This window comes from Enhydra lutris, unplaced genomic scaffold (genome assembly GCF_002288905.1).
Source record: "Enhydra lutris kenyoni isolate GAN:26980312 unplaced genomic scaffold, ASM228890v2 scaffoldscaffold15, whole genome shotgun sequence".
Classification (NCBI taxonomy): Eukaryota; Metazoa; Chordata; class Mammalia; order Carnivora; family Mustelidae; genus Enhydra; species Enhydra lutris.
The window spans coordinates 9,971,758-9,995,088 of NW_019154099.1; the positions used below are offsets into that span (position 1 = coordinate 9,971,758).

The 23,331-nt window shown below is 41.1% G+C and overlaps 2 protein-coding genes across 8 annotated transcripts in view; one reads left to right on the forward strand and one right to left on the reverse strand.

Moving 5' to 3' along the window:
* The window catches only part of LOC111146888 (N(alpha)-acetyltransferase 16, NatA auxiliary subunit), a 65,223-nt gene extending 50,728 nt beyond the window's left edge, over positions 1-14,495 (reverse strand). The window contains exons 1-6 of one of the 5 annotated variants that reach the window (XM_022502608.1): positions 14,231-14,494; positions 9,351-9,435; positions 7,873-7,977; positions 6,362-6,519; positions 3,703-3,837; positions 1,424-1,577 (exon numbers count right to left, since the gene is read on the reverse strand). In XM_022502608.1, the coding sequence (XP_022358316.1) occupies positions 1,424-1,577; positions 3,703-3,837; positions 6,362-6,519; positions 7,873-7,977; positions 9,351-9,435; positions 14,231-14,284 (691 nt within the window). In that variant the 5' untranslated portion in view covers positions 14,285-14,494. Of the gene's footprint in view, positions 1-1,423; positions 1,578-3,702; positions 3,838-6,361; positions 6,520-7,872; positions 7,978-8,594; positions 8,756-9,350; positions 9,436-14,230 lie in introns of those variants that run through there. The other 4 variants (XM_022502610.1, XM_022502609.1, XM_022502611.1 and 1 more) reach the window with 4 other exon arrangements.
* A 690-nt stretch (positions 14,496-15,185) lies between these two features.
* Positions 15,186-23,331, forward strand: part of LOC111146899 (mitochondrial translation release factor 1) — an 85,394-nt gene continuing 77,248 nt past the window's right edge. For 2 of the 3 annotated variants that reach the window (XM_022502635.1, XM_022502633.1), the window contains exon 1: positions 15,187-15,227. In XM_022502635.1, the coding sequence (XP_022358343.1) occupies positions 15,202-15,227 (26 nt within the window). In that variant the 5' untranslated portion in view covers positions 15,187-15,201. Of the gene's footprint in view, positions 15,228-23,331 lie in introns of all 3 variants that reach the window. The other variant, XM_022502634.1, reaches the window with a different exon arrangement.

Here is a 23,331-nt window from a genome sequence, read left to right on the forward strand (position 1 = left end):
ATTCTGGTAGGGGATGTTGATATGGCAGGGGCAGGGGATGGCCCACGCCTTACATGTGTGGCAACAGAGGGTATATGTGAAATCTCTATACCTCCACTCAATTTTGTTGTGAACCTAAAATTGCTCTATAAAAATGAAGACTATTTTTAGATAAAAAAAAGTATGGGGACTGACTGGCTCAGTCAGTAGAGCATGTGACTCTTGATCTTGGGGTCATGAGTTCAAACCCCATGCTGGGTGCAGAGTTTACTTTAAGAAAATAAATAAATAATAGGGACATCTGGGTGGCTCAGTCGGTTAAGCATCTGCCTTCGGCTCAGGTCATGATTCTAGGGTCCTGGCATCAAGTCCCACATCGGGAATCCCTGCTCAGTGGGGGGCCTGCTTCTCCCTCTGCTTGTGCAACACGCTCTCTCTCTCTTTCTCTCTCTCTCTCTGACAAATAAATAAATAAAATCGTTAAAAGATAAAATAAAATATAAAGTAAAAAAAAAAAAAAAAGTAAGGGCTCTGAAGCCAGGAAGATGTGTTTAGAAATTAACTCTACCACCTAAAAGGCAAGGTGACTTTGGGAAAGTCCTTAACCTCTCTAAATTTTAGTTTTCTCAACTATAAAATGGGGATAATCTACCCATGTTAGAAGTGCTAAAAAATTAAATAAAATAGAACAGTTTAAACTATAAAATGGAGATAATCTTCCTATGTTAGAAGTGCTAAAAAATCAAATAAATAGAACAGTTTAAACAATTACCATACTCTGAGACACAGGAAAAGTAAATAAACATTAGCTATTATTTTTATTAAGCGTCAGAAGTCCTGCAACTATATGAAGCTTTAGTTTTAAACTCATTATTACTTTAGTTGGACATTTTATTATAGTATTGCTCAGAGAATGGTAACTGATGAGCAAAACTTTGTTTAAAAAAAAAATGTGTTTGACCCATTTTTAACAAGCTATTTATCAGGATCCTGCCTTCGTACTTAGCCCATATTGAAAATAAAGGAATCTTGCTTTTATGGTGACCTCGGTGTTACCATTTACTATTCTCATCGTAATTTATTTATTTGTTTCATGGACCCATATTTGGGGGAGGGGAGAGGATATGAAGGCAGTATAACATACTGCCTAAGAAAATGGAATCTGGAGTCAAAACCCCTAGACTCAAATCTAGTACTACCGAGCTTACTTGGCTATATGACTTCGGGCAAGTCACTTAACCTCTTTGTTCCTTAGCCCTTCAACTCTAAAATGGATGTAACAACCATACACATATTGTTATGAGGATCAACTTAATAAATAATGACTTAACAATATAAATTTTTATTATATAGCAAGTCTTATTTAAATGTTAGGAGAGAATGAAGTATATAGTTTTTGTTCTTTAATTGAGGCCACTAAAAAAGAAAAAGCAGGTCAACCTACCTTTAATTTCTTCCACCAAAAGTTTATCACATATTTGTTTCTCATATGTTTCTATATGTTCCAAAGATTCCTGAAATAGATCTGCCTCTCTCATCACTTGATTCTGGTATAATATTAGTTCACTATATTCGTAGTCTATTTTGTTGGGAGGAACCTGAAAAAAATTGTATTATTTTATTTATATAATTACACAAAACAATTATAGATCTTTAATTGCTATCTCAGAAAAGTCATTCACACAGGCTAAAAGAAGCAATTACAAATAGAAGACTGAATAACACATTCTTTAAAATAAACAAAAAGGTGGCATATCTGCCTATGGCAAAGTAAAAATTCAGGTCAGCAAATCCCATACCCACAGAAAAGTATGTAAAAAACTACTAAAATAAAAAAGTTTAGCAAGGTGACAGAATACATGATCAAAATACAAAAACCAATTATACTTCCATATACTAGCAACCAACAACCCAAAAATAAAACTAAAATAATTCCATTCAAAATGACGCCTAAAAGAAAAAAATATTTAGGAATAAATCTAGGAAGTAAGACCTATACATTGAAGACTGAAAGCATGCTGAGAGATTAAAGACCTATGGAAATGGACAGACATTTCAAATCATGTTCATGGATCAGAACAATATTATTTTGACAGTGATTTTCTCCAAACTGATCTACAAATTCAATACAATCACTATCAAACTCTCAGCAAGCTTTTTTTGCAGAAATTGACAAGCTAAATCTAAAATTCAAATGGAAATAAAAGAAACCCTGCATAGCCAAAGAGTCTTGAAAAAGAACAAAGTAGGAGGACATGCATTTCAAATTTCAAACTTACTATAAAGTAACAGCAATCAAGACAGTGTGGTATTGGCACAAGGAAAAGGTGGAATTAATAAACTACAGCTTATTTATATAATGAAATACCAGGCAAAAGTTAAAAATGGATAAACTGGGATACCTAGGTGGCTCAGTCGGTTAAGCAGCTGCCTTCAGCTCAGGTCATAATCTCAGGGGCCCTGGGTTCAAGCCCCCTATCAGGTTCCCTGCTCAGTGGGAGTCTGCTTCTCCTTCTCTCTCTACCCCTCTCTACCCCTCACACTGCTCATGCTTTCTGTCTCTCTCAAATAAATAAATAAAATCTTAAAAAAAAAAAGAAGAAAAGGATAGGGACGCCTGGGTGGCTCAGTAGGTTAAACCAGACATCTACCTTTGGCTCAGGTCATGATCCCAGGGTCTTGAGATCCAGCCCCATGTCAGGCTCTCTGTGCCATGGGGAGACTGCTTCTCCCTCTCCCTCTCCCTCTCCTCTCCTCAGTGGGGAGCCTGCTTCTCCCTCTGCCTCTGCATGCAACTCTCCTTTCTTGTGCACTTGCTCATGCTCTCTCACTCTCATTCTCTGTCAAATAAATAAACCAGATCTTTAAAAAAAATAGATAAACTATCCCTACATGTATCAACACATGTATATAGCAAGACATGTTGAAGAAAAAAACTACATATTATTCATGTCAATTTTTAAATACACAAATAATAGTTTGTAACTTTTATGGACTTAAACATAATGTAAACATGAGAAGGAACAATCTATACCTATTTCAGAACAGTGGCTACCTCTAGGGACATGAGAGATCTTTATAGCTACTTCTGTAACATTTCTTTAAAAAATAATAAAATGTAGAGAAATTGTGGCAAAATGTTAACATCTGTTTATCTCATGATGCACAGTGTATTTTTTTGTATTTTTCTATTTTGCATATATATTAAAATGTATTAACGTGTTTATATAAAACATAAACAATATATGCAAGAAATAATTCCCATAATCACAAAATTATTTTTTATGTATTCTTTTCTTTCTTTAGTCATTTGCATGTCATCAAAACATTAAGTGTATAAAAATGTTCATATTATTTATTTTGTATCAAGAATTGTTTTAATTTTTCTAATCATTGTGAAAATTTTCAAGTTTTTCCATAGGTTCCAAAGACTTTATTTTTTTAAAGATTTTATTTATTTATTTGAGAGAGAGTAAGTGAGCAGGAGGGAAGGGGAAAGAGAATCTGAAGCAGATTCCATACTGAGCACAGAACCCATGGGTCAATCCCATGACCCTGAGATCATGACCTGAGCTGAAATCGAGAGTCAAAACGCTTATGCAACTGAGCCACCCAGGTGCTCCCACAGGTTCCAAAGACTTTAATGCACAACTGGGAATCAGGGCAATACAGAAGTCAACTACTTTAGTTTGTATGGTAGGAGAAACAGAACAAAGTTCTTACTTGCTGAGTTTGTCTAAATTCTTCCAAAAGTTTTAGTGCCATATCATAATCTTTTAGCAAATGGTATGCAATAGCATATCCAATCCAGGAAGCACGCTGTGTTGGACGCAACTGAAGAAGCTGATACCTTGTCTCCTAAAAAAATTAAAAAATAATAAAATTAAATTAAAAATTGTCTTTTTCTCTTTTTACTTTAACTTTCCAAAATTTTTATATTTCACCACAGAGCTTTATGAAAATAATTTAACGCCTTTAATTCCTTTCTAATGAATTCCACAAACAAATAACAGCTCCTGAATAAAACAGAAATATTTTTTATGTTAAATTACTTAAGTTCTAGAATACTCTGTAATGGTCCCTGTAAAGCTGTCAATGAGGAGCTGACCTTGTGTGGTCCATGCTTTTGTGCTGCCTTAGAAAATAACCTTTACATAATGGGAATTCTTTTGGTAATTAAACATCTTAGAAGAGAGACTAAGATACCTTTTATTCAAATAATTTCTTCTGTTTATAAAATCACTGTATGAAATTATAACATCTTTATTACATTGTTACAGGAGGCCCCAGAAACAGGGCAGGCACAGTCAGGGCAAACACTCAAACAGAACACCCCGCTGCCACTCTAAGACAGCTTTGTTATCTATGACACGAGGGAGAAAACACCAGAAATTCCACCCTGGCTGCCCCAGAAGAATCCAAATATCTTCACCAGCAGAAAATGTCCCCTCCCTACACGGCCCCCACCTCTTGATAGCTCGTATTTGCCTCCAAGTTTTAGGCACGTGCATCTGCTTGGAGGAGCAGGGCCTCAGGAAGAACACTAGCTGCAACCAAGTTCTGCAAATGTGCCATTTGCTTCTGCTGTGGAACTAGGGGCCAAGGGAGTCCTTCCACACTATATGCCATAAGCAGTAACATGATCGGATCTCTGGCAGAAAGAGAGATCTTTGAGAAAACAGCTTAGACAGTCTCACACCTCTGCCTTTATATGCCTGGTTCCTTCAGGCATGTGACATTAATATGTCTCTCTCCTTGACACCACTCTCCTTGACACCACTGCTTTTCTGTCACTTCTCACTTTCACTGAAGTTTGCGTCAGTTGCTTTTTCTCTGCCAAATCCCACCACGATCCTGTTACAAGTGCAACACTGCGGAGCACCCATCCAACAACTGAGTGTTTTAGAATCAGGACTTCTTTATCTTTAATGATCTCCATCATGCTGCTTCAGGCACCCCCCCACACACAACCACACCCTAGACCTTACTGCCATGCAGAAATCATAAATTCAGAGAGCTCATTCTCTGGCCAATGCTCTCACTCAGTGACATCCCTACCCTGGTTCTGAGCTACCACCAGTGCCTCTGGCTCCCTAGAACCTTGGCCTCTAACCACCAGCTCTTACATCTTCGTTTATTTCACTACCCCTTTAGGCAAGCACTGTCTTGCCAACATTCTTAATTTCCTTGCCTCATTCCTACAGATAACTCCCACCACACTTGGGCTAAAAGAAAAACCACAAGATCTGGAAGAATGATACCATTATTAAGCTCAGCAGCATGCCTGACACCTCTGCAAAAATCTAGGCAAGGGCGTAAGGATTTACACGGCAATAGAAGACAAAAGTAAACAATAGATGAAAGAACTTAACTTATTTAAAGAGAACTGTTAAGAGTTTGTGGGCTCCTACACATGAGAAAGGGAGAGAATTCCACTGTGGACATACTGAAGTTAGGGTAGTTAGTGGAGTAAGCACATGGAGATAACCCAGCAGAGTTGAAGATGCCAGTGCGAAGAGATCTGGACCACAGAAAGACTGCTTTTCAACAATCCTTCCCACAATATTTTATATTTACTAACCCATAAAAGAGAAAACTATTTAATCCCTACATTTAGATTTCAATTATAAAAGTTCTATTTATGGGGCGCCTGGGTGGGTTAAAGCCTCTGCCTTCAGCTCGGGTCATGATCTCAGGGTCCTGGGATCCAGCCCCGCTTCGGGCTCTCTGCTCAGCAGGGAGCCTGCTTCGATTCCTCTCTCTCTGCCTGCCTCTCTGCCTACTTGTGATCCCTGTCTGTCAAATGAATAAATATAATCTTTAAGAAATAAAAATATAAAGTTCTATTTACCAAATCTGTAAACATCAAGCCCACAAAGAATCTAGTACAGTATTTACACATAGGAGATAATCTAGTTTTAAAAAAAGCATTAAATGAACACACAGTTTTCCTGTTTTTTAATGATCAAGGATGCATTTTAAAAAAGATTTTATTTATTTATTTATTTATTTTTAAAGATTTTATTTATTTATTTGACAGACAGAGATCACAAGTAGGCAGAGAAGCAGGCAGAGAGAGAGGAGGGAAGCAGGCCCCCTGCTGAGCAGAGAGCCTGATGCGGGGCTTGATCCCAGGACCCTGGGATCATGACCTGAGCTGAAGGCAGAGGCTTTAACCCACTGAGCCACCCAGGTGGCCCCAAGGATGCATTTCTTAAAACTATTATTGGGGAAGAAGGTCTCAGGTGACTTTCCCCTTCTACTCCAGACTATAATGAACAATCAAATCTACATAATTTCAGCCTATGCTCACCTCATTCTGAACTTCCACATTTTAAAATTATGCCTATTGTAAAAACAACACTTAAGACTAAGTACTTACTCGATAGCCTTCAAGGTCCCTCATTTGGATCTGCAACAGGGAGAGATCCCTCAAAATTTGCAGATTATCTTTATCTAATTTGAGGGCATTTCGATAACACTTAATAGCTTCATCATACTTCTTATCAGAACGCTGCAAGAGTCCATACACATGCCAACCTACTAAGTTAAGGAAATAGAGACACTCAAGGACACTAGAATATATTATGCTACATAGCTAACATAAAGCTTACCTGAAGGACGTGTTATGTTGTCTGGGACTTACTTCAGAATAATCTTGGGTCAGAGAAAGGGGGACAGCAAGGGGGTGGTAAAAGATGAAACCAGATTAGCCCTGACTGACAATTGTTATATGAAGATCAGTGACGGGCACATGGAGGGGTGGGTGCATCATTCTACGCCCTCCACATACATATGTTTGGAATTTTCTGTTATGTTTACGTAACCTCAGAAAATTCTTGGAAAAATTCTTCACACTCCCTACCCTTCACCCCCTCACTTTCCCACCCCAGCACCTCAGTCACTTATTCTTCATTTCTATTTATACAAAAATTGTAATTATCTCTTCAAACTAGTTTATATTCAATCAATTCTAAAACATGTAATCATCAGTTAATTCACTAGTGATTCTAAAAAGCACAAAAATTAAGTTTTTATCTATTGTAAATTAAGGTCTCAGCATATCTTGGAGCCAAAAAAAACCTATCATACTTACATGCCCTCTCTCCTCTTTCTGGGGTAAACGCTGAGATAAAGAAATAAGTATTTAGTATTTTGAGAGAATCCTAAGCTAAATATGTGAAAACACTATCTAGACTATCGATGTTCAATACTGGCCAACAGCTAGATGAATAAAATGTAAAAATTAAGATAAGGGCAACATGTGAAAAGACAGCAAATAAGCATACAGATAGGCAAAACGGAAATGGAAATCAATTCCGATGACCTATCTTCGAGAAAGTATTTTTGTTTTCTCACAAACTGAGATACCAGCCAATGAAAAAAAAAATGGTTAAGTATCTAGTGGAGTAACAGCTATGTCCCTGTGTACCAGAAACCCCACCAAAGAACCAATATCATATCTGCTTTAAAACGGTTTTTTTTTTTCCTGAAATTTTCTTGTCTACAACAAAGTTTAAGGAACTTAAATTCACTATGCAAGTAATTCATTTGGAATGACAGGAAAGTTAACGGTTTATGGATATGTGAGAAAAAAATGGGTTTCAAGTCACAGATGAGTTATTTTTCCCTCACACAAAGCATAGCTGAAGTAAAAAAATACAAGAATTCTCTTTCAACTACTGCAATAAATAAACAAGGGGTAGGGAACAGAAGAAACTACTACAAAATGTTGATAATTATGGAAGCTGAGTAATGGTACACAGTGTTCATTAAATTCTCTTTTCTATACAAAATTTTCCATAGTAAAGGTCTGTTTTTTTCCTGAATTAGAAAACCCTACTAAGTGGAAAATAAATGAAATAATAAATTTCAAATATTGCAAAAGGATACAGACATGGCTCTTGACATCATTACGAAGTCCTTTACGAACAAATTCATACGCTTCTTCTTTTTTTCCTAAACAGTTCAATGTCAATCCTTTCATAGCCAAAGTCTCTGAAAGATATTTTTTAACCTCTGTTTACACACGAAAATTTCAAATTATTCTCTTAGCACTATTTTTTAAGCTCTTACTACTATTTTAATATGATATCTGCCAATGCTTATCCTATTTGTCTTTTTAATCACATAGTTAAAACTTCTGTCCAAACACAGAAAGTAAAACTATATTTAAGTATTTATTAAAGCGTAGCCTGGGTCCTTTTCTGAAATCCCTGAGGCTGGGACTGAGTTCTTCAAATACCTTCTGCCCTTTATAAAACTGTACAGAGGGGCTGAGATGATTCAGCTGAAAAAAACATAATACGGTGGGCCCCCAAGTTCTGCTGTGTTAAATCTATGGCTGTAGCTCCAGAGCTTTCATCCAAGGTCAATTCTAATCATCCTCCAATTTACATCCCACAAAAACAATCTACCTTAGCAAAGAGATGCACACAATGTAAAATTCGGCTTATTTAATATTGGAAAACACACCCTATTTTTGGCAGTAAGTTTATTCCAACTAACTCTGGTTAGGCTAATGAACATCAGTTTGCATTCCAAGAGTGTAACACTGAACTGAGGGAGTGGTAACCCAAAAATATATTTAAGGCAGCTAATGAAAGATGGCTTACAGTGAAATAATTCTCTGAATATATCCACAAGAATGAGACAAGAACAATGGTTTTCAAATGATCTCTGTGGACTCTGGTTCTCAGAACATGGTGATCCAGCAGTTCAGGCCCCTATAAACATCTTCATTTATCTGTTTTCACACAATGAACTTCCCTACAAGCTGCCATGTGGATAAGGGTTCCGTAGAGGAAAAAAATGAAAATAAACTTTACGTTTCTCCAGCTTTACGAACCGAAGACTTCTTTCCATTTCCTTCAAAGAATGTTTTAAAAGTTAGTTGAAAGCTGAGCAAGATCAGCCTACTTTCCAAATAAGATGGTCTCAAGAATTACCCATGTCTAATATTCAGAGACCCTAACTGGCGGTGCTCCACTGGAGGACCGTAACTAGCATATCTGATCTTATCTGTCCTTCAAACAAGCACCGGTCACCAGTGAAAAGGGAAGAGACAAACAAATATAGACCTAGTAACACCAGTGCTAGAAAACAGCTCAAGATAAACAATCCAGTGGTAAATCGATAGTACCTAATTTATTTATAAAGGTCAGCAGATATGTAAGAATGACATTTACCAGAGAATAAAATACATGTGACTGTATCTTCATACTATTTCTATACTGCAAATGTTGTCTTCATTTCATACATAAGAAATCAAAGCATAAACTTAAGTTCTACCCAAAGTAATAGATGAAGCGAGATCTCTAAAAGTACTGTAATATACTCCGATAAGCAGTCTCTCACAGATGAGACAATACCTCCATGTTCAGCAAATTTTGGATTCGAAAGAATCATCTTGCAAAACTTGAGGCCATTTTTGTACTGCTTCTGTTCATAGCATTTCTGTAAGGAAATATGAACAAAAATTATTTAATAAAATGAATATATAGGGTGCAACTTTTCTTTGCATTGTATAAATTCTAAATTCAAGATCCAAAATTAGATCTAAAACATATGTGATGGGAAGGTGTTATGTCAATTTTTATCACTTATAACATGACGTATATTTTCGTTACCTACTTCTTGCCAAGTTATTCTAGTATGAGTATTTTCACGTTTATAGGAAAAAAGGGAAAAAACCCACTTAACAAATAGGAAATTTAATTGTCAGCCAGTACTGCTACAACTTTTTACAATTCAAACTTTACAATTACAACTTTTTAAAATTCAAAATTCAAAAGCAAAAATTATGTGATAACAGCATAGAAACACTAAAAACGGCACTATGTTTTTGCTACTTCAAGAATGAAACCAAGGTATATATACACACACACAGACACACACACACACACACACACAGCAACTACTACATATCCAGATAAACCCTGTTACATATCTCATAGGTATCCCTCAAGGTAGGTGTCATCATCTCCTCCCTACAGATGTAGAAACTGAAATTTAAGAGTTCATAAAATGTGTTTATAAATAGCTCAGCCTACTTGCAAACTCTGGTCTGATTCCAAAAACCATATCTTTCTACACTAGGCTAATACAAGTATGAGCAACACCTTTCTTCCTAAACACCACCAGCCAGGCTAAGTAATCAGCACAGCCATTGATCACAAGAACATCTCATCATCTTCCACTTACCCTCCCACTTACGTTGACATGGGTTTTCCTTCTAGTACTCAACATGCCAAGTTTGTGCTCACATCAGGGTCTCTGCACATGTGTTCCTTCTACTTGAAATGTTCTTCCCCAGGTCTTCCTTACCAGCAGAATTTCACGTGTCACCTGCCTGACCACTCTATCTAGTACTGCCAGCCTCCCACCCCCACACACATATTCTCCATCATATCACTCCATTTTCTGCACAGCACTATCATTCTCCGAAATTCATATCTGATTACTTATTCAGTGTCTATCTTCCTCACCATACTGTAAGAACTCCATGAGAACAGAGATGAGCTCTATTGTAAACACTGCTGCATCCTCAGGGTCTACACAAATTAGGACCGCTCAAAAAAATAGTCTCCTAGGGGCGCCTGGGTGACTCAGTGGATTAAAGCCTCTGCATTCGGCTCAGGTCATGATCCCAGGGTCCTGGGATCGAGCCCCACATCGGGCTCTCTGCTCAGCGGGGAGCCTGCTTCCTCCTCTCTCTCTGCCTGCCTCTCTGCCTCCTTGTGATTTCTGTCTGTCAAATAAATAAATAAATCTTAAAAAAAATAGTCTCTTAGATTCAAAGCAAAACAGTACCAACAAAGAAGGAGGAAGTGGTTAATCTTTGCAGCAGGGGTGGGATGGGGAGGGGAGAATTAGAAAAGGGTTCATAGAAAAAAAAAAATGTTTAGGGCCACCTGGGTGGCTCAGTGGTTAAGTCTCTGCCTTTAGCTCAGTTCATGATCCCAGGGTCCGGGGACTGAGCCACGCATGGGGCTCCCTTCTCAGCAGGAAGCCTGCTTCTCCCTCTCCCACTCCCCGTGCTTGTGTTCTCTCTCTGTCAAAAAAAAAAAAAAAAAAAAAAAAAAAAGGAGGCTTCTTGGTTGCATCTAGGGAAGGGAACCTAGTAGATGGAGAGACAACAATGGGAGAGAAACCTGAATTCCAAACCATCTGAATATATTCCCTATTCCTAAAATATTTAAAATAAAAATAAATGGGCGCCTGGGTGGCTTAATCAGTTAAGCATCTGCCTTCAGCTCAGGTTATGACCTCATGGTCCTGCTCCCTAGTCAATAAGGAGTCTGCTTGTCCCTCTCCCTCTGCACCTTCCCCCATCCCTCGCTTGTACACTCTCTCTCTTGCTCACCTTCTCTCAAATAAAATCTTTAAAAATAAAATAAAAAATTAAAAATAGTGTTGACTATAGGAGTTCATCTGACAAATGACAAGAAGAAAAACAGAAGCAGAAGGAACCACTGGCAAACAGTAAAAGAAGAGAAATATAGTTTCTGACTTACCAAGTGATCTAGAAATACTAGTAATCATACTACCAATAACAGTAATAATAATAGTTAATACTTTTTGGAAGCATTTACTAGAGTCAGGCATCAGTCACTTAATCCTCATTTAAATCCCAGGAAAGCCTATGAAATACAGGTTATTGCCATTTCAGATGGAGACAGTGAGGCACACAGTTACTGAGTTTACAGAGCTAGTGTCAGAGCCATAATTCAAACCATGTTGTCTGTCCCTAGCATCCAAGCACACAGGTTAAAGAAAAGTGTTAAAGTTATACTCAGTACAAAAGATAGATTCCACTTTCAACTTTGTTACTAACCAGACAGAGAACCTTGGACACTTAGTCACTTACCACTCCTTGGTTTGGTTGTTTCATTCTCAAAAGAAAGCATGGAGCACCTCCAAAATTCAAAAAAACCTAAAGCTAATAGCCAGTTTGGGGAATAAGGCATGCACAAGCCCATAACATGTAATAAGCTAGCTACTAAATTTGTATGAATGTGTTTAAGTACATTCATAATTCATTTTTAAAAATCTGCTGCTGGGGGAGCGCCTGGGTGGCTCAGTCAGTTAAGAATCTGCCTTCAGCTCAGGTCATGATCTCTGGGTTCTGGGTTAGAGCCCTGCATCTTGGGATCTCTGTTCAGCAGGGAGTCTCCTTTCCCCTCTCCCTCTATCTCTCCCCCACAACCCTTCAATCCCCCTGCACTCATGCACAGGAGACAACAAGCTCTCTCAAGTAAAATAAAATAAAATCTTAAAAAAAAAAAAAAAATTTACTGTTGGTGGCAGAGCACTTTGGTCCACCAACCAAACTTGAAAAATAATTTTAATGAAGAGACTTTGTCAGGAAATTATTGTAGCAAAATTCTACCCACATTTATTGCAACTATGAGATGTTAGGATCATTCACTTTTGCAGCACCCTCCTAAATTCATGTACCCTTATAATAAACATTACATAACCAGAGAAAAACATATTTAGCATTTCCCCATTTATGTAGGGATAAAGTTAACTCAGCAGCAGCTGTAACTTTCTGTAACTAGAGTATAATAAATCATGTAATTGTTTTTTAAATAATCTACCGATAACATGATTTAAACTAGAAAATACCCAAATAGAGTGAAAAATAAGTTTTCTGTCATCCTTTAGGGATAATGCCAAATGTACTTAAATCCAACTGACAACTTACAGATGAGCCTGAAAGGGGCAAAAAGTTCACTTCTCCAAACCCACCCTGTGAAAAAAGAGAGGTATGGAAAAAACGAAACTAAAATAACAAAAAAAAAGGGGCACCTGGGAGGCTCAGTGGGTCAAAAGTCTCTGCCTTTCGCTCAGGTCATGGTCTCAGGGTCCTGGGATCCAGCCCTGCATCGGGTTCTCTGCCCGCTGGGGAGCCTGCTTCCCTCTCTCTCTCTGCCTGCCTCTCTACCTGCTTGTGATCTCCTTCTGTCAAATAAATAAAATCTTAAAAAAAAAAAAAAAAATATATATATATATATATATATATACACACACACATACAAAGCCCAATGAAGCAATCTGCCACAATGCTTTAATTTGAAATTTTTGTGTTTTACATTTGCCTCTCATTATTTGCTCAACACTAAGTATCACATAAAATTAAGACTTAAAATGTTAATCCCATCTACTGTGTATCTTTTTAACATTTTGAAGAAGCATAAAGTTTCTACTGGCTTGAAACAGAAAAGCTGCTATGAATTCCTACCTACCATTGATAATACTTAAAACTATTCTAAACTTAGTATTTTATTTATAGTAAAGGTAAGCATATAGTCATATAACCAACACAAGCTCTAAATAATGAATTCCCGCTTATGATCAGATGAAATGACGCCCTAGAAAATACACTATGTACAACAGCAGTTTAAAATCCACAGTCTCCATGTGTGCTGAGAAAAGCGAAGGCATGTCGCCTCTCCTGGAAGAACGGAACCTAGAAAACGAGGGAAGGCACCGGGGACAGTGGCACGAAACCTACAGAAAACTTTTCCTGCCGGCAGCGGTCATCTCTACCGGGTCGTTACTCGGGTTTCTGCTTGGAAACAAAGTAAAGGCACCCCCGCAGAGTGAAATCAGCCAGCCCGCTCGACTTTGCCAAGTCCGGGCCTGAACGAGTTCGAAGCGACCAAAGAGCTATCTGCGTTCGACTTTGTAACTTGGAAAAGCAGTTCAAGTCGCTTATTCGCTCCCTAAAGAGGGTAAGTACCGTACACCAGAAGCATGCGAACTCTTGCGAAGGGAGGCTCGGCTTCCCGGGGTTTGCTTTTCCCATCCCCGGTGTAAGCCGAAGCCCCACTCCGCCCTAGGATCGCCCCATCTTCAGCAGGTATCGGCGCGCGCTGTGCAATGGGTTAAGCACGAAGCAGTGAGTGAACACTCGGCCGAGGGAAAAGGAACACACGAGAGTTCGGGGGAAGGAGGGGTGCAGAGGTCGCGAGTCCGGCCGCAGGGAGCCGCGGAGGCCACGGGGGCCACCTCCCGGGCCCACGCGCTCTGGCCCAGAGGGACTGCGGAGAGCGGCGGGGTCGCGGCAAGCGGCAACAGGGGACGAAGCGCGCGGAGCAGCGGCCGGCCAAGGCGGGCAGTCACGTCGCCGCGGCGCGGAGGTAAACAAAGAACGGAGCCCGGGACCAGCCCAGCCCGCGCAGGCGCCGCCGCCAGACCGCTCGCCGCACCGGGCAGGGTCGGGAGCGCGGCCTCGGCCACTCACCAGGATGCGCTTGAAAAGGTTGCTCTCCTTGGGCGGCAGCTGCACGTTCGGCATCGCGGCCAGCGGGGAGGACCGGCACCCGGGCGCCGCGTTTCGCGGGGGCGGGCCACTGCGAAGAGCCGGGCAGCGGGCGGTGAGTCAGTTCATGACCTGGAGTGGGGGCCGGGCAGGCCGTTGGGCAGGGCTCGCGATGGAAAGGGAAGGGGACCTGGACCGGACCCTGTCGACTCCCGCCCTGCGGCCCGGCGAGCGGCCGCGGCTCCCGCGCACAGCAAGATGGCAGCCGGGGCCCGTCCCCTCGAGCGGGGCGGTGTGCGCCTGCGCCAGGCGCCTCGCGGCCAGAGGCGGCGGGGGACACCAGGCGGCGGGGAGCGCGGTGTGCGCAGCGCTAGGTCGCTTCTGCCACCGGCACCCCGGCGCCCCGCGTAGGTCACTGGCTGTGCCGTTCCCCGATTGCTGGGTTTGCGGGCCACCGGAATGTGATTCAGACCTTTTTGATTTCTCTGCACTCGGGAACTTAAGCGGTGGTGGCTCCGAGTAAACTCTTCATTCAAGACGAACTTGTTTTCCTTCCTAGACTTTGAGAGAAGCCTTCTCTTTTCGGTGCTTACCCAAAACACATACACGCACAGCGTAGGTGAGGTCCTTGGACGGGCCTTGAAATGGACTAACGGGAAAGCATGTTTGAAATGTTAGGGGAAAAAACATACTGCCAGCAGCTTAGAACATCTGACCTTGGCGGTGAAAACTGTGGTGGTTTCATGGGGCCACTGAATCTCCAGTCTACCTACCCTTTCTCCTCAGAAGGTTCCCCTTCATACAAGCCATATAATAACATGGCTTAATAAGCCAATAATAATGAGAGAAACGATAGTCAAACCCAGGATCTTCCAATTCTGGGACACTGTCATACCTAAAAAGCAGCCTGGTGATAGAAATGTGTGAGTCTTGAAAGACACGCATATACATCGATGGCAAGCACAGCCATGCATATGAGGTAGGTATATTATCAAGAAATATGTAAATATTAGATGCATAAACTTATTTATGCGTATTCCGGATCTTCATTTGTGCCTGTTTGTGTGACTGCTAAGGGGTTGATGCGCAATTGCACTGAATGGGCTATAATCCGAGCTGGGGTGGGGCTTACTTGAATTTCCCTCTAGCCTGAGTTTGTTTGGAGATGGAAGAAGGTATCACAGGGGTCTTTTGAAATAGTGAAAAGCTAGCTCAGTTGGTGGACCGTGTGGCTCTTGATCTCTGGGTTGTGAGTTCGAGCCCCACATTGGATGTAGAGATTACATAATAATAAATATATACGTATATATATTTAAATTAGAAAAATAAAATAGAGACAGGACTGTTATTAAAAGGGGGGTAGGTTCAGAGGGACCTAAGTGTTCTGGACAGATTCTAGGCTCCTCAAGCGACTAGAGAGGAATTGGCAAGGAGAGCTTCATGGGAATTTAGCTGAGCTGTACCTGAACTGGTTGGTGGTAGTCTTCTAGACAATGGAGCAGGACAGAGGGTGCTCTCAGCACCCTCATACCCAACCACTTCCATAGTCCTTACCTACTGTTTGCTCACCATGCTTTACTGATTCCTGAAAATTCTTTGGCTCCCAATTTACCTACATTCTCAGGAGCAAAGGGTTAATTGTGGCAAGAACTGAAGATCCGGTACTCTGGTCAGGCAATCCTTTTACTCTCATCAGACACGAGCTTTTCTGGAATGTACCTCATTCAGCCGGCTCAAGCTATTCTGCCACACCTCAAGGCCGATTTCAAAAGGACAAGTTGAAAAAAAAAAAGTGGAAAAAAGCATCGTGCCAACTGTAAATATTTTGGAGGCACGTAATGTTTATCTTTTATGAGAGTTTCCATGGGCCTAGTACAGCCTGACTCATTACAAATCACTAACTGTCCCCTTCTCTGCGGTAACTGCTGGATCTTCACCATGGCCTCACCCCTAAATCAGGCACCCCTCACTGGTTCTTCATTTGCACTCAGCAGCTTCCCACCCATTGCCAACTTCTCCCCTTCCCATAGCCTCCCCAGCATCTCCCAGCAGTGCAAAGGAAACCTGCAATCCCAAACACGGAGAAGTGAATAGTTATAAACTCTCATATTTAATATTTTCCTCATCTGCCTTACACGCACCATAGCATGTGATACACACAGACCTATATTGTCTACATTAGGGTGGGAGTGAGGGGAGAGGTGAATACTTGAAAAGAATGCCAGTAGTGGGCACCTGGGTGGTTCAATCCGTTAAGTGTCTGACTCTTGGTTTTGGCTCAGGTTATGATCTCAGGGTGGTGAGATCAAGCCCTGCATCGGGCTCCATGCTCAACAGGGAGTCTGCTTGGGTATCTCTCTCCCTCTCCCTCTACCCCTCCCTGCTGTGCACTCACACTCTCTCTCAAATAAGGAAATCTTTAAAGAAAAAAAAAAAAAAAAGAATGCCAATAGTGTTGCTGGTTGTTGGCAGCATAAGTCTTAGAGTGTGTAAAGGATATAATGCATGCACAGTCAGAAAGCCTGCATTAGCCAGTGGTTATAATTTTATTACTAACTTCCTGTTTAGTCTGGAGCAAATCTTATTTCTACCTTTCAACAGCAAATGAGGTTATAATAACATTATTGTAATCTTTCACAGCAAGGTTGTGTGAATATAATGCTTTATCATTTCTAAGCCCACAGTGGGGAAAAGAAAAAAAGCACACGCATTGTAAATCTGAGTTTGCTGACTCTCAGGAAGAATGCTGAAGCCCGGCTAGGGCCATCATTGGCCTCCACCAGATGTTGCTTCATGGTGCTTCAGACAGGTTTTGTACCTTCTTCAGAATTATGCACACGGTACATTAATAGCAACAACATCTATGAAGACCTTTTTGCATATATGATACGTGCCAGTGATTCTCTTGCTAAGCTTAGTAGACCCAAGGAAAAAATAATCTAGAAAAGGATGTCCTCCACCCCATATGCAGAGCATGTCTTACAGAACTAGCTGACATGGTTTGCTGCTAGTCCTACAACCAACTGAACCATGTAATTAAAGGCTGATGAGAAAAGAACTCATCAGGTTGTGTAGTGCATTATACCCTCAATTCCCTAATGTGTCTACTCTTGTCTTCCTTCCTTGCTCTTGTTTTGGAGAAAGCAAGCATACTTCATTCCTCCCTGGAACGCTTTTTTTTTTTTTTTAAGATTTTATTTTTTTATTTGATAGAGATCACAAGCAGGCAGAGAGGCAGGCAGGGGGTGGGGGTGGGAAGCAGGCTCCCCACCAAGCAGAGAGCCCAATGTAGGGCTCGATCCCAGGACCCTGAGATCATGACCCAAGTGGAAGGTAGAGGCTTTAACCCACCGCCTGAGCCATCCAGGGCCCCCTGGAACTCTTGATCCCATTGCCCTTGGCGTTTCCTAAACTTTTATTCATCAGTTGCTCCCCCCAATGTTTGCATATTCTCCCTCCTTATATAGTTTGCATTCTAATGGGAGGAGACAGACAGAAAACACATCAATCAGCAAGATCCTCCCAGACTGGGAAGTCCTAGGGAGGGAATAAAGCAAGGTCCTGTGAGGGCAGAGGGGATTGAGGGAAGGACTACTTTAAACCAAGTACTCAGGAATGATCTTTGGGATGGGGCGGTGATAACATGTGAACAGACCTAAAGAATGGGAAGTGAGTCAACAAGGAAAAAGCTGGGACAGCATATTCTAGCTGAAGGGAACCTCAGGCAAGTGCCCTAATACAGGGGCAAGGTGAGCATGGTCAAGGCCTAAAAGGGGCAGGTAAGAACTTCAGTTTCAAGGAGGTGACTGGAGGGTGGTGTGTGAGATGAAAAGCAGTTCAGTTGAAAATGTAGACCAGCTTATAAGGGGATGGTGGTCTCAGGCAATGTGGTTTGGTTTGGTCCTAAGTTCAGCAGGAAGCCATTGAAGCACTTTAAGCAGGAAAGTGGCATGATCTAATTTTTTTAAAAGATCACTCTTTGGGCACCTGGGTGGCACAGTCGATTAAGTGTCTGACTCTTGGTTTCTGCTCATGTCATGATATCAGGGTCAAGAGATACAGCCCAATTTCCAGCTCTGTGCTCAGCATGGAGTCTCTTTCTCCTTCTTTCTCTACCCCTTCCTCCCACCCCCACTCCCTGGCTCATGCACACATGTTCTCTCTCAAATAAATAACATCTTTAGAAAAATAAATAAATAAATTTATTTTAAAATTTTTAGTTTTTTAAATAAAAATGTTACTTTAAAAAATGTTATTTAAAAAAAAATAACATCTTTAAAAAAATAAATAAAAGGGTACTGACCGGCTCAGTCCATACAGCATGCAACTCTTGATCTTCGGGTCATGAGTTCAAGTCCCATATTGGGCTTAAAGCCTATTTAAACCCACACACAATTTTAAAAAGTCATTCTGGAGGTGACTGGCTGGCTCAGTCTTTAGGCGTCTGCCTTCAGCCCAGGTCATGATCCCGGGGTCCTGGGATTGAGCCCCACATCGGGCTGCCTGCTCAGCAGAGAGCCTGCTTCTCCCTCTCCAGGCCCCCTGCTTGTGTTCCCTCTCTCGCTGTGTCTCTCTCTGTCAAATAAATAAATAAAATATTAAAAAAAAATAGAAGGTCATTCTGACTACTTATGGAAAATGGACAAGAAAAATAATGAGGTTTCTTCTGGCTAAGTGGTAACTCTTATTTGCTCCTTAAGATTTGGCTTCTGCCTCCAACAATCTTCTGAAAATGTCTGAAATATCAAGAATGCATTTGTTCCATACTTAATTACTGAGTACAATGTGACAGGCAGTCTTCTAACAAAAACATCTACCCTCATGAAGCTTACATGTTAAGGCTGCTAGGTAGCCGCCAACCCTGAAGATTTTTTCCCTGTCCTCCTTAATTTTTCCACCTTAAGTCACCAAGACCATGAAGAATCCTGGGTTTTCTCTTCTTCCCAGTTACTCTGCTGGTCCTCCATCAACTCTTCTTCCTTCTTTTAAAACATTGGTTGTCTAGACAACTCTGTTTTCTTTTTCAACATCAGCAATAAAATGGGTTCATTGAGTACCTGCTACTTACCAGCAAAACCAGCAAAATTAATAAATCCTTCCACTCCTATAGCTTCCATTATTAGCACCAAGCTGATTTCAAATCTGCCTCTAGCTTCAGGCCTTCTTTTGGTGGCCTGGCCTTTATTCCCACTTGTTTGTGAAAGAGTCCCATCTAAGGCGTGCCAAGCATTTTCCATTTGGACGTAAAGAAAAAAACTTAACCTTCCCATCAAACCAGTCCAAGTCCTGACTTCCCTATTTTTGTTGATGGTAGTACTCTTGTAATTAAAATTCTCTGATCACCTCTGACTCTTCTTCATTAATCTCCACACCCAAGTTGCCTTGTCATTTAGGTGCTAGATCTGTCACGTTTCTTCCTTTCCTTCCCTGCTTTCCCAGTCCCTCTCCACCTTAGAACTAAATACTGCAAAAACCTCGTAACTAGTGCCTCACTTTCAGTGTCTTCTTTTTTTTTTTTTTCTTTTTATTTATTTATTTGACAGAGAGAGACCACAAGTAGACAGAGAGGCAGGCGGAGAGAGAGGAAGAAGGAGGAAGCAGGCTCCCCGCTGAGCAGAGAGCCCGATGCGGGACTCGATCCCAGGACCCCGAGACCATGACCCGAGCCGAAGGCAGCGGCCCAACCCACTGAGCCACCCAGGCGCCCCATCAGTGTCTTCTCTCCATTTCATTTTGCACATTGCTTGTAGGTGTGTCAATATGTTGTTTCTACCCAAAAACCTAAATGGGTCTCTCAGTTTATCAAAACTTTCAGTGGCTCCTATTGTCTAGAACTAGTCTATTCCCAGATTTTTCTTTGCTCCTACAATTACCTTATGTAGGAGGGGAAACAATGGCTATAACCGGTCCAGTATTTTCTAAACTCCATACTCTTGCTCATCCTGATAACTAGATATTGTTTTTTCACTGCCTAGTTTTTTTTTTTAAATCCTTCATCTCAAATGTCATGACTTACATAAAATCTTTCCGAATCTTTCTAGTGGATCTGATCTCGTTTTTCCATGAATTTACATAGCACTTTGTCCTTCTTTCATGCTTTTGTCTTACTATTTTATGTTTTATAAATTATAAGTTGTCTGAAGGCGATTGTCAACCTTGCTGCACTTTTGTATCGCATTAAGAAGTTTCAAAAGGGGGTGCCTGGATGGCTCAGTTGTTAAGCATTTGTGTTTAGCTCAGGGCCCCAGGGTTCTGGGATCTAGCTGAGCCCCGCATTGTGGGCTCCCTGCTAAGCAGGAAGTCTGCTTCTCCCTCTCTTACTCCCCTTGCTTGTGTTCCCTCTCTCACTGTGTCTCTCTCTGTCAAGTAAATAAAGAAAGTCTTAAAAAAAAAAAAAAGTTTTCACCTCTTTAAAAAAAACAGACATTTCAAAAGCTGATGCCTGAATCCTACCTCCAGAAATAATGACTCAGTTAGGGTGGGGTGGCGGTTGGGTTTTTAAAAAATCTTTCCAGATGATCGTAATGTACAACCAGAGTTGAGAACCACTGCTTCAAGGCATTCTATCCTAATCCAGGTTTAAACATGCCTCCCATTCATCTTGAGGTTAAAATTAGGTAAGGCACAAAAACAAGCAAAAAACCCTCATCACAAATTCAATTTGGAACCCTAGGTAGAAGCCACAAATTGCTGATAGGCCCACAAATAGTAGATGTGGTCTAGAACTGGCATCATTTAAAGTCTCTGGGTCAACACAGAAACATTATGACACAAGAGTTCTCTCAAAACCATCATCGGGGCGCATGGGTGGCTCAGTGGGTTAAGCCTCTGTCTTCGGCTCAGGTCATGAATCTCAGGGTCCTGGGATCGAGTCCTGCATTGGGCTCTCTGCTTGGCAGGGAGCCTGCTTACTCCTCTCTCTCTCTCTGCCTGCCTCTCTGCCTACTTGTGATCTCTCTCTATCAAATAAATAAATAAATAAATCTTAAAAAACAAACAAACCATCATCAGATTTATACCCTGCCAGGCATCTCACTTCTGCTGTATGCATGTTTGTTTGGCTCTCTGCTTTATCTGCAAACTCCTTTTCCTCCTGTTCTCTGTGCCATACTTTCCACTGGGCTTCATCCTCAACCCCTTTGCTGAACACTCTCTTCCTCCTTGTTTGAACTGCTACCCAACCCTTCTCCTAGGACCTTGCCTCTCATTTTGCATCTTCCTGTCCTCACATACTGTAGGCATTGGTGGGGGAGAATCGGCATTTTTTCCCATCCTACTGCCTCTCCCAAATCATAAAACTTCACCTATATTTATTTTGAGTTTATATCCACCAACTCTATCATTCTCTTTTCCTTTTCATCTTGGTCACTTTCCTTCATTTGTTCATTTGCCAACTGACAGTCCTTTCAACTTCACTCATAATATCCATCTACTGTGATTCCAATATCCATGTGGATGATTCAAAATTCTAGCTTTTGGGGGCACCTGGGTGGCTCAGTCGGTTAAATATCTGCCTTTGGCTCAGGTCATGATCCTGGGGTCCTGGGATCGAGCCCCGCATCAGGCTCTTTGCTCAGCAAGAAAGTCTGCTTCTCCCTCACCCTCTCCCTCTGCCCCTGCTCATGTTCTTTCTCTCTCTTGCTTACTCTCTCAAATAAATAAATAAAATATTTTTTTAAAAGATTTATTTATTTATTTGACAGACAGAGATCACAAGAAGGCAGAGAGAGAGAGAGAAGCAGGCTCTCTGTTGAGCAGAGAGCCCGGTGCAGGGCTCGATCCCAGGACCCTGAGACCATGACCTGAGCTGAAAGCAGAGGCTTAATCCACTGAGCCACCCAGGCGCCCCTAAATAAAATCTTTTAGAAAAAGATTTTTAAAATATTTTTTAATATTTTTATATTTTTATAAAATCTTTTTAAAAAATATTTTATTTATTTATTTGACAGACAGAGATCATAAGCAGGCAGAGAGGCAGGCAGAGAGAGAGTGGGGGAAGCAGGCTCCCTGCTGAGCAGAGAGCCCGATACGGGGCCTGATCCCAGGACCCTGAGATCATGACCTGAGCCAAAGGCAGAGACTTTAACCTACTGAGCCACCCAGGCACCCCAAATAAATAAAATCTTTAAAAAATCCTACCCTTTGATAAACTATGGTACCTCCAGACAATGGAATATTATTCTTTACTAAAAAAGAAATGAGGGTGCCTGGGTGGCTCAGTGGGTTAAAGCCTCTGCCTTCAGCTCAGGTCATGATCCCAGGGTGCTGGGATCGAGCCCCACATTGGGCTCTCTGCTCAGCGGGGAGCCTGCCTCCCCTCCTGTCTCTCTGCCTGCCTCTCTGTCAAATAAATAAATAAAATCTTTAAAAAAAAAAAAAAAAGAAAGAAAGAAATGAGCCATCGAGCCATGAAAGACATGGAAGAATCTTAAATACATATTACTAAGTGAAAGAAGCCAATCTGTAAAGGCCATATACTACATGATTCCAACTATATGACATTCCAGAAAAGACAAAACTATTGAAACAGTAAAAAGATCTGTGATTGCCAGGGGTTGGGGGAGGGAGGGATAAATAGAAAAAATCCTATGTGGAGGATTTTCAGGGCAGTGAAAATATTCTGTGTAATACTATAATGATAGATACATGTCATTATACATTTTTCAAAACCTAGAGGGTTTTGACCAAATTTTGAATCAGCAACACTTGCCCTACGTCTCAAATCAGAAATTCCAGGGACCAACTCTTACTCTAATTATTTTTAAATTACAAGAGATTTGCCAATGTTCATTTACCTCTAGGGAGACTTCCTACAGTAGGCATGACATTCCTGTTAATGGAGATGAGATCCCAGTTTGTGGGATTAGTAGTCTGTCAGTGTGACACTGAAAGAAGTCTTCATTTACTTATTTATTTATTTGGGAGAGAGAGGAACAAGCAGACTCCGTGCTGAGTGGGGAGCCCAATGCAGGGCTCCATCTCAGGACCCTGAGATCGTGAGCTGAGCCGAAATCAAGAGTCAGGTGCTTAACCGACTGAGCCACCCAGGCGCCCCTTGAGAGAAGTCTTTCTGCCATTGCACT